This window comes from Hypomesus nipponensis, chromosome 28 (assembly GCF_054491055.1).
Source record: "Hypomesus nipponensis isolate SF chromosome 28, ASM5449105v1, whole genome shotgun sequence".
Taxonomy (NCBI): domain Eukaryota; kingdom Metazoa; phylum Chordata; class Actinopteri; order Osmeriformes; family Osmeridae; genus Hypomesus; species Hypomesus nipponensis.
This window is the reverse complement of record NC_140388.1, coordinates 9,141,917-9,153,389: the sequence shown is the minus strand read 5'-3', so window position 1 is coordinate 9,153,389 and position 11,473 is coordinate 9,141,917. Positions and strand designations below refer to the sequence as shown.

General features: G+C 47.4%; 1 protein-coding gene across 1 annotated transcript; it reads right to left on the bottom strand.

The window, feature by feature from the left end:
- Positions 1-263: 263 nt before the first annotated feature.
- On the bottom strand, positions 264-10,735 carry cds2 (CDP-diacylglycerol synthase (phosphatidate cytidylyltransferase) 2). The gene is made up of 13 exons (XM_084695088.1): positions 10,507-10,735; positions 7,990-8,114; positions 7,818-7,914; positions 7,629-7,726; positions 7,044-7,183; positions 5,698-5,756; positions 5,230-5,312; positions 4,833-4,920; positions 4,646-4,714; positions 4,332-4,484; positions 4,002-4,121; positions 3,756-3,859; positions 264-3,525 (listed from the first exon to the last, which is right to left on the bottom strand). Exons 1-13 carry the CDS (start codon positions 10,570-10,572, stop codon positions 3,393-3,395), a joined length of 1,335 nt encoding a protein of 444 aa, XP_084551214.1. The 5' UTR covers positions 10,573-10,735; the 3' UTR covers positions 264-3,392.
- Between the last annotated feature and the right edge of the window lie 738 nt (positions 10,736-11,473).

Genomic DNA, 11,473 nt, shown 5'->3' with positions numbered 1-11,473 from the left:
AGACTAACAGACAGCCAGGATTTGTAGTGTAAACATTATTTTATGGTGTCTGTGAGAATTTTCTCTTTCAAATCGTGGCTTTTGTTTCTGGGTTGTTGGATTTGCACTCCAGCCACAGATGCGGTTCCTGACAGGTTCACGATTCTATATGAGGGTTATTGAAAATGTGTCTTATGTTGATAAATATCTTGTCTGGAGTCTATAATAGAAGAAGGAAGTTTCTGGTCACATGAGGGAAGGGGTGAATATCAACACAGACCATATTACATCTGCCTATTTCCTCTTTATTGTCAACATACGAGCCAGTCAAAGGCAAAGCACATTTCAGCATTATCAAAAACGTACAACTTAAACATTTCCTAAACAAACACAACTGAACACAAACCATTTCACAATTGGATAATAAAGAATATCCTTTTATATAAATTATAAAACATCAACTCCAGATAGGGTTATTTCAGAATAAAAGCAAACAGTTAGATCTATGGAGGGAGTGTATGTGTGACAGCCAAACATAACAGGTCTCCCATACATTCTATCTATATCTATTCCAAGGTGTCCAAGAATGATAAAAGTCATCTTCAGGTGATTAAAAAAATAGATTTTTGTCAATTTAGCTGAGGAAAAATTGCACGGAGGCATCCACTGAAATATCATGAATCTACTGGGCGGTGAAAAGTGCTCAAAATCCTTTGTTAACGGAATTAATCCACCTGTCTATTATCTTTCCCTTAGCCGGTTCTTGGAACCTGGGGGAAACGGAATGTATCGAAGCGCAGCACAGGGACAGACCAGCCTGCCCTCGCTGCAGCACTGGCAGAGGTTCAGCTGAACAGACCACAAGGCCCTCCATCATACAACAGCTCAGCGCCCCCTGGTGGCTGTCCGTGGCACCGACAGAGACCTGCAAGAGCCTCACAGATCATGGCATTGCTGTCTGCCACTGGACAGACCCCTTTTAGGGTACAGTTTAACACACCTGGCTGATAATAACATGTCTGAAATATGACTTCTATCAGTACCCTCTCGTCCACTCTGGAGACTGTATTATGTTTGTTGTTGACGTGGGCTGCTAAAGATCACACACAATAGCTTCTAGCTCACAAGGACAACAATCTCTATCAGAGAGCACTAAACCCCACGAACTAGGGATCGTGGCGATAACAGAAAGGACACGCTTCTCCTCTATGTTAACAACTCTAGTCTTCTATGGCCCAAATAGCTTCATACCATCAGTGAAGAATTTGTGAACAAGCAAAAAAAAAAAGGGACAACAGTCTTCTAAACAATAGCATATATAGTATATTTGATCATTTCTGACCCTACAGAAGAATCGTGAATCCTGGCACAATATAGAATAATAAAAATATATTAAAACAGTTACAAAACACATAGGTCAGGTACGCATTCATGGCTTTTCAGTGTGATTGTGGAAGCTTAGACTGGAGTGGTGCGTGGTCTGCAGATGGAACACACGGCTCTGTGACCTCAAACATGACGGGGCAGGACAACACAGACGTGAGCACAACTGTGGAGAGAAACGAGCCGTGTGATTGGTCCTCCTGTGAGTTTAACAGAAACGAGCCGCGTGATTGGTCCGCCTGTGAGTTTAACCCGTGTTCCTTCCCTACCCTCTCTCTCCTCCATGGTAAGGATGACATGCTGACATATTGCTTGGTTCTATCCTAAAGCCATAGGAAGAAGAACAAGACAAAACTATAGCTTTTTTTCCACTGTGAGTTATTAAACCACGTTCGCTCCCCCCCCCCCCCCACACACACACACACACACACACACACACACACTTTAAATAGTTAACATGAGTTACCAGTGATATTCTACAAGCTACAATCCAGGGGAAAACAAACTTTGGACATGTGACATGAAAGTATGGGACGTGATTGGGCAGCAGGGTGAGGAGAGGGATGACATCAGCGGTTAGTAGGTCAGACCCCAGCCCAGCCACATCTCTGTAATGAAACACTCATCCCATCTGCAGCCACTCCCTGTTAACGCAATAGCTAAAGGACATGAACATATATTCACACCCACACACATTGCACTTACATCAACAGTAGATCTGTATTAAAGTCTGGGTTACATGTGTATCAAGATAGAACATGGCAAACTCAGAATAACAAGTGTACAGATTATGGAGGTATCTTAAACAGGAACAGACCTGGCAGTGGATTATTTTAGTTTACTGAACAAACTGCTGCGAGGAGTGTTAGACTAAGACACACTGCTGAGTCTAGCTGTGCCACGGTGAAACCAATCCAGCGTTTCTGTAACTCTATAACACTTGGGGAGGCTGGGTGCTTCCTGTCACACACAGTCTGGCAGGGATAAAGCTGTACTTAAGTCACTGGTAACCATTTCTTAATCGTTAAAACTATAGACAGTTGTCAGTCGTTTTAGCTTTTCTTATGAGAACCTATGGACATCCGTGAACAATAATTGACCTTGGAACACATGGTCATATAGTGACAGTCTGAGACAAAGTCGGCATCACTGCAAAACACCAACTTAGCTCACAGCGGGCGGGAAACCGCGCCGCTTGTGAACGCTGCTCCCATCAGTAACATTGACGTGTGGGACATCGTGGGAGCACACCTCGCGCTCCGGGAAACACTCTCTTCCTTGACCTGGATCGTGACGCTCCCTAATGACATATTCAATAATCCTGACAAATCCCTCGACGTCCGCTCCCAATTTAGCCTCCCACACATCCCCCCCACCACCACCACCATCCCCCCCTATCCCCCCACCCACCGCCTCATGGCTCCAGAAAGATCTGGCTGGATGCGGAAAGCCCTGAAATGACGCTGAAGAACAAAACCCAAAAAGGTGACACACAGGAGTAACTCTGACAAACAGAAACAGGCGCATGGTGCGACAGTGTATGCCCAGAACAGTCCACTGTCTCCCAGGGGGGTAAAACTGACAGAAGGGATGAAATGGCGAGATATCAAATGTAAAAACACAACCACAGATATATAAATACAATGACAGCGGAAGCAAATGAAACATAAGCACGGACACAGTGTCAACATGTTCGAGCAGTGCATTAAAACACAAAATATAAAATAGGACCCTCAAATATTCACACACACGTCGGAGGTACAGGTTATCCTGTCTACACACGGAAATGTAAAGTGGCATCACTTTAGGTACTATGGTTGACATGAGACAAAACCCATGCAGTCACTTACAGACAGCCTGAAACACGGACAAAATATAACACACACACACACTCTCACATTCATACACAGCACGGAATGACCCAAGGCTTTAGTAGATTTTTTTTTTTTGTCGTTTTTCCTCGTTTGTATCCTGGCTCTCCTCCCACTGGAGCAGCAGGCGTCAGTGGGTGAGGGTGACCCCCGGAGGCTCTAGGCAGCCTCCTCGCCGACCTCCAACAGGCCCCTCTCCGCCAGGTGGGTCTTCAGGGAGTTGAAGATGACGAGCTGCTGGTCCAGACGCAACGCCAGCAGCTGCTGGACCACCTTGGTGGGGTTGGGGCCCCTGGGCGGAGGAGGGAACAGTCAGAGAGACGCACGTGGACCACACACCGGAGGAGTCGGACGCCCAGGTCGACGCAAACATCGTTGCCGTTCCCGTTCACACACGCACACACGCACGCACGCAGGCCTACCCACCAGACCCTTCCGCGAACTAAACTCTGCTGACCCGCAACAGCTCTCCTTTCAGTACGGTTCACCTTCATCGTCCACAGCTACCCTTCCACAGCTTACCTGATGAAGCTGGCGATGTAAACGTTGACGAAGGTAGCCATGAGGTACTGGCAGTCAAAGCGGTCCATGATGCCGCCGTGACCAGGGATGGTGTCGGCAAAGTCCTGAAAAAAGCCAGCGGGCACAGGAGCCAGGGTCAGAGTACGGAGAGGGGGGGGGGGGAGAGAACAGGGGGTGACAGGAGACTACAGAAAGGTCCAACACGGACACACACACACACGTCAACCTCCTCACACACACACACACCTTGATCTTAAAGGCCCTCTTGAAGCCACTGGCAAAGAAACCGCCGAAAGGTCCCATGATGGAGGCGAAGGCAGAGAGGGCGATGCTGTGGATCTGGAAGGGGTAGAGACGAACCGTGGTCTGCAAGGGAGGGAGGGAAGGAGAAGGGGAGAAAGAGAGAGAGGGGGTAGGGAAGAGAGGGAGAGCGAGAAATGTTGAGTTCTTCAAGTGCCTACCCAGACCCAGGCACGCTTACAGTCGACCTGAACGTCTAGAAAGTTCTCAAACAAGCAGTCCCAGCCCATGATCCAGGGCCAGACGATCCCCAGCTGGGCCAGGAGAGGGTCTCACCCAGCCAGTCAGAGACTCCAGCATGGCGGGCAGCCCGTAGTCTTGCAGCACAAACAGCTCTGAGGGCTCGCAGTCCACCGTGAAGCGGTTGGAGTCGTTGTTGAACTCCACCGGACACACAAAGTACTGGTAACCAGCCATTACGTAGGACAGCTGGAGATGGAGAGGGAGGGGAGGGTTAGGGTGAGAGAGGGGGGTGGAAGCAGAGGGACAGAGAAAGGTAGGCAGGATTTTATAGACTGGTGAACACCAGTAGATTTATTGGTGGTGGCGGTGGTGGTGGTGGGTTGTTGAAATTTTTCGTGTTGTCTCACCAGGATGCCAAACACGACCGTGGCGAAGAACCCTCCGATGAAGCCCTCCCACGTCTTCTTAGGAGACAGCTAGAGAAACCACAACACCACACGCACAACGTTACTCAACCTGAACCGGGGTGAAAAAAATGCACACAGATGGTGCGTTGTCACGGCGCAGGGAGGGCCATGTGGCCGCGGGTCCGACCTTGATGAGGGGGGTGCGTCCGAAGAAGAAGCCGAACATGTAGGCCATGATGTCATTACAGATCACACAGGAGATGGGCACTATGAACCTGGAGAGAGGGGACGAGAGAAGGGAGGAGAGAGAGAGGAATAGACGGTGAGGGGGAGAGACACCAACAGAGACTGAGATACTGAGGCAGACAGAAGCACAGAGAGAGAGAGAGAGAGAGAGAGAGAGAGAGAGAGAGAGAGAGAGAGAGAGAGAGACAGAGAGAGAGAGAGAGAGAGAGAGAGAGAGAGAGAGAGAGAGAGAGAGAGAGAGAGAGAGAGAGAGAGAGAGAGAACAAAGCAAAGCAGAGAGACAGAAAAGTTGTGAAAAAAGAGAGAAGTAGAAAGAAGAAACAGACAGCAACTCTTACCAGATCATGCCCTCAAACAGGTTGTGGATGATGAGGTGAGACTGGGTCACCACAATCAGCAGAGTCACATGAGTCCAGCCAAACTGAGAGAGAGAGAGAGAGAGAGAGTGAGATAAACACTATAAATACGTCTATAAACACAGCTTGATTAAATAAAAACACAGTGTCCTTTTTCTAGCATGGCACTGTCACTGAATATCCAACGGTTCCTGCTGTCTGTGGCACTCAGCCAGCTCTGCTTGCCCCGACAGGGAACACGTGGGGCTGATGTACCGCTCCTAACGGTGTGCGTTCCCCAGCCAAGCCTTTGTCCTGTTTAAAACCAGGACCCAAGCCAGGCTCAGGGCCCAGGCAGCAGTAACAGAAGCTGAGGCAGGGCCAGTAATGGAGGTTCTGGCCCAGGCCTCTGCTGGGGGAGATGGCCAGGGGCAGAGGGGTTGGGGAGGGGGGCTACAGCAGAAGACTCACCATGTAGAACTGCAGACGATAGTGCTTCTTCACCAGGCTCAGCACAAACATGCAGAACCCTGCAGACACACACACACACACACACACAGGTTATTAACGACTCCCTCAGAGACACACACATGGATTATCCAAGCTACCTTTCTCCGAAGTGTATACATACAGTAAATGACTGAAAAGACACAAATAAATGATTCATTTCCTAAACCCTGTTGATAGCTAAGGCCGGGCTACCTGGGCTTTGACAGGAACAGGTCTACATCGGTCTACAACAAATTAAGACACACTTCAATCAATCGATTCAATCAGCCTGTGTCCATTTGACTCGGATCCAATTAAGGCACTGGGCTGTCCTCAGTGTGTGTCCTCACACTGCTGCAGTAAGGGGGCGCAGAGCAAGCCAGGGCCTTGTTTTTATACAACTTCACTCTGCGAGACTCAGCTCTTTTAATTCATTTATGTTTCTGGGCGGATGGCAGCCTGCCTGCAGCACCCGGTCCTGCCCCAGGAAACTCTGACAAGACTGAAAGCACACTTCCTGGTCCAACAGGGAGGGAATGAGGCTCCAGCGCTAATTTGCTTTTCACCTTGAAGGGAGAAGTGTGTGGGCCAGAGGTGTGTATGAAAGGAGAGAGAGGAGCGTGTGCGAGGGAAAGGAAGGGAGGGAGGTGTGTGTGAAAGGAGAGAGAGGAGCGTGTGCGAGGGAAAGGAAGGGAGGGAGGTGTGTGTGAAAGGAGAGAGAGGAGCGTGTGCGAGGGAAAGGAAGGGAGGGAGGTGTGTGTGAAAGGAGAGAGAGGAGCGTGTGCGAGGGAAAGGAAGGGAGGGAGGTGTGTGTGAAAGGAGAGAGAGGAGCGTGTGCGAGGGAAAGGAAGGGAGGGAGGTGTGTGTGAAAGGAGAGAGAGGAGCGTGTGCGAGGGAAAGGAAGGGAGGGAGGTGTGTGTGAAAGGAGAGAGAGGAGCGTGTGCGAGGGAAAGGAAGGGAGGGAGGTGTGTCTGAGGCAGAGGAGGGTGTGAGAGAGATACTTGTGACATTGCTGAAAGACACCCAGGCTTCTCTCTGTCACCACATCCTGTGTGGTATAATCCGTCCCACAGCAGATCTCACCCAAGTCGTGCTGTTCAGCTTGCACCAGAGTTGCCCCTGGGTCCAGAAGGGCTAAGGGTGGTATACAGGACGGAAAACTACAGGCTGACCTTGGGGTCTGTGGTAGCCACACAGCGAGTGTCGCTACTCGCTACGCAAACCCACAGGAGGTGTCACTTGCGCCATCTGGAGGACACATTCTTTCCGTGAACAGTTGGCGGTGGCGTACCTCGCGCCGTTTGCTAGGGGCGTGGCGGGCGTCTGACCTGTGAGGTAGAGGGCGAAGGAGATGAAGCGGTGGTATTTGCTGAGGATGCGTAGAGGCTCCTCCCTCTGCACCAGTGTGAAGAAGTAGTCGGTCACCGTCTCACCATAGAAGAAGTAGTTGACGCACAACAGGAAGTACCTGGGGAAGTGGGGGAGGTTTCAGAAGCACACGTACCTTAACCACACCAACTGCAAGCTAAGCAACACAGGCTGATGGCTGCACTCTGTATGCTGGAAAACCCTGGTGTTTAGTCTACAGTCCTCTCACTGGTTCAGAGACTAAAAAAAGGTTTTCCACACCAGGTTTTCAAGACTCACTGCATAGCGACCACTGAGCTAGCACTACAATGGCTACAGACAAACTACAGACTTGTTTCATTTGTAAGTAATACGGTATAACTATCATTTAGCACAGCTTAATGTCTATCACAACAGCAAATTGCTACGCACAACCACCCAACTAACCTCAGCCAGTCTGGAATGGAATCAAATACACAAGATCAATATCATCATCTCAGTCAATGACAAATACTGGAATGTGTGTGTGTGTGTGTGTGTGTGCGTGTTAGAGTGTCTGGCCTCACCAGCTCAACGTTCTGAACCAGGGAAGGTGATAAGAGTGGTACACGCTGTAGCCGATGGTGATGATCTCTTGGAAGCACTTTATCTGCACACACAGCACCTAAAAACACACACATCTGTTAGAACACACACAGCACCTGAACGCACTCACACGCCCGTAACAACACGACCTGAGAGGGGAGCGGACATACTATCATCATGAGGACGATGGGGCCCATGTAGATGATAAAGAAGAAGAAGGAGATCATGGCTAGAGTCAGTATCCCTCGAACCCACCAGTTCTTCCATCTGTGGAAACACACACGCACTTAAAATAAGCAGTGACGTAAGGCATAAACAAATTGCTGATAGCTCGTTGGTTACCGTGACGACAGTCCGGCTAGGGCCTTGTTGAGGACCTCGGGGGTGTCATCAGTGGACACAGGCACCTCTGGGACCCCCGGGTCAGGCTTGGTCTCTCCGTCAGAGCCCCCCTCCTTCTCAGAGCCCTGCAGGGAAGGACAGGGAGGACACATGCTAGCTTCAGATGTTCAGATGCTACATGCTAGCTTCAGATGTTCAGACGCTACATGCTAGCTTCAGATGTTCAGATGCTACATGCTAGCTTCAGATGTTCAGGCGTTGCATGCTAGCTTCAGATGTTCAGACGCTACATGCTAGCTTCAGATGTTCAGACGCTACACGCTAGCTTCAGATGTTCAGATGCTACACGCTAGCTTCAGATGTTCAGATGTTCAGATGCTACATGCTAGCTTCAGATGGTCAGATGCTACATGCTAGCTTCAGATGTTAGCTTCTCCTGTATGCAAGCCAAGACACAAGAACTCGTATCTTTATTAGTGCTTCTGCAGTAGATGCAGCCATGAATGTGAAAATGACTGAATATGACTTTGCCTACATCAAAGTAAACATATTAACTTTGATGTAGGCTACTCTGTATTATAGAACAAAAATACTGCTTGAAGCAAGAGTAGTGCAAAACATTGTCTTAAATCATTTAGGCTATATTGTTCAAAAAACTGTTAACATGAACATTTTGAAAATATGACCATATAAGTATATTTATTTCAGCTGCAATATTCAAAAATGTTTAATTAATTTATTGTTCTATTATTAGATGAGAAACCACCTGGTGTTTCCATGCTATTAAAATGGCTTGAATCTTGATGACCCACACTGCTTCTCCATGGCAACAGCCACTGAAGTGTGTCATTACCAGACGACAGACATGTGGAGGAACAAGTCTGTAGACTCTCTCTCTCCTCCCTCCCCCCTCTCTCTCCCCCATATGGCCTGGCCTCTAAGGATAACTACTAACCTATGATCCTCACAGGATGGAACTATGTATCACAAACACACGCACACGCACACACAGGCTGACAGACAGAGAGCGGCTGTCACAGCAATAGACGCTCCAGGCTGAGGGGTTTCCATGGAGACCACATCCCGTCACTCAGGATGCCAGAGCTAAAAATAACCCTCCTTCTTTCACATCAACGACAACACTCGCGTTCCTCCGGCGACCCCAGTTCATGCTTCCTGTGAAGAACGAAGTAGCATTGGCCTCCGTGTTAGTCCCTAACAATAACCTCAACGAGCCACGTCCGCCCACGCTCACCTTGGGTCATTTAGGATTCTATACTAGTATTTTGTGTTCTGAACCCTTGTTTGGCCTTCAGTAAGGCACAAGTACGTAACAACATCGGACATAACAGAATAAAAGGATATTTACTTCGGGTTTACACTAGCTAGGCTATGGATCTCCTAATGTGTAACAAAGCTTTAGATTAGCTATGGAAAGACTGAAAGAGAGGTGAGTGGACACAGTCTGGGTTTAGCTTCCTGTATGAACTCCAGTCTGCAACAGTGTTTCTACACTGACTGAACCAAACATCAGGCAGCTGCAATAATGCAAATCAATAAACTTAATCTGACCATTACATGCCTGGGAAAGGCAGCAACCACAGGCAGATGAACAGAAGTATAATGGATGCATTGGTGCTTATTTTAAGCAGAGACGCATGAAGCCATGAATTAGAGGGACGTTCAGCAGCATAACTCAAAGGTTAATCTAATGAAGATGCACAGAAGGCCCAGCTGTATGGGGAGAGCCCAAGCAGATGTATACATATCTGCCTGTGTTCGTAATAACTATAATTACTTTAAGTGTTCCTCTATTCTTGAAACCGCATAGTTGGGCTCTAAACTGAGGCGGCTGAATGAGTATAACTCAAAGGTGGTGCATTTGAGAACAGATGTAGGTTGCAGGTTCAAATATCTCCTGTACATCATCTTGGATAGAAGCTTCTTCTAAATGACTAGCCTACATTTTAGTAACTTCACAGGTCCTAATACACTTGACTGACGGCCATGTTTGTAGTATACACATACCAACCCATCTGATCTCAACCATTCAAATTAGAAGTCAAATTCACCACGCCCCTTTTCTAATGTAGGGAGCAACATAATTTGGTACCACATGATTCAAAACATTTATCGGTTTACATTAGGCTGTGGTAAACTATCGTTGTGGTTTTAGGTTTGTGTTATACGTGAGAAATTCGTTTGGATGTTTTAACTGATGTTAAAGGCTAAGTTGTACTGTAGCTATCCACCGTTAAACTGGATTGGACACAGTCTATTTGTTAAGTGGAAAAGCTCCTTGGGACGTTGACTGGGCATGTTGTTGTGTTGGCCTAACCAATGAATGTTGATTGTTGAGGCATGATCTCAATCAATTGTGTCAGTAACGTACGATTATTTTAGCGGAGATCCTTTGTTGTTGTACGCAAGCTAAAACCTTACTTAAATTCGACCGCGGATTGTGTAAATTCCAGGAATTAGACTGACCCGTTAGAAGTCAATGAAGGCTCTCCATACCTTGTCATCAGACTGTTGCTGTTGTAGCTCGTTTTCCGCCGTTCCACGATGACGTAGGTCTGTCATTTCAACAGCAAATGTCCGATGTTTTTGAAGCAATAAGCTAGCTATGTTATAATATTTTAGTTGACTAGCGACAACAACAAGTACTTAGATGCCCTGTTCGATACCAGATTCTCTCTGCCTCTTGCGTTGCACGTCAGTCCATCTCATTGCTCCTCCCCCTTCTATAAACAGTATGTTCAAAAACGTTGCAAAGTTCAACGATGTATTGCAGTTTGCATCGTTTTAACGAATTGGTTTGAATTAACGTGAGAACGGGAAAATCGTAAGCGTTGTATGTTTTAATGTTGGGATTTAGTAACAACTGTCAGTACCAATGAAATAGTCTCTTTAGTTAAAAATCCCTATGGGACACTGCTGTTTTAGAATTATTTTGTAACTCTTCAATAGAATTGTAATTACTTTCTTTAACACAGTGTGGCAGCAAAGGGCTGCAAATATTCAGAAGCCTTACGGCGAACTGTGTGTGTGCGTGTGTGTGTGCGTGTGTGTGTGTGTGTGTGTGTGTGTGTGTGTGTGTGTGTGTGTGTGTGTGTGTGGAGAAGATACGGTTCAGCCCTGTGGCGTGACAGGGGGAGCAGTATAAATACTTAATAGCCTCCCACTGAGTTGGCGTGAGGAGAGGAAACGGTTGCAGACAAAATAACAACTGCTTTAGCAAAGTCCTATATGGATTATACCGGCCCATTTTATAACAAAAGGTTCAAGGCAATCTAATTCAAACCTTGGGAATCTTACTATACAACAGATATTCTGAAGCTTTTTTGCAACAATGTGTTTTATTTTTTATTAAATGTGTCCCTTGATTTCTGTATAAATCCTCAGAGAGTAATTTGGCCATATCGGCATGTACTGATGGTTCCCAGTGATTCATGAGTCATGAAAGACCCCCAAGGCACACAGA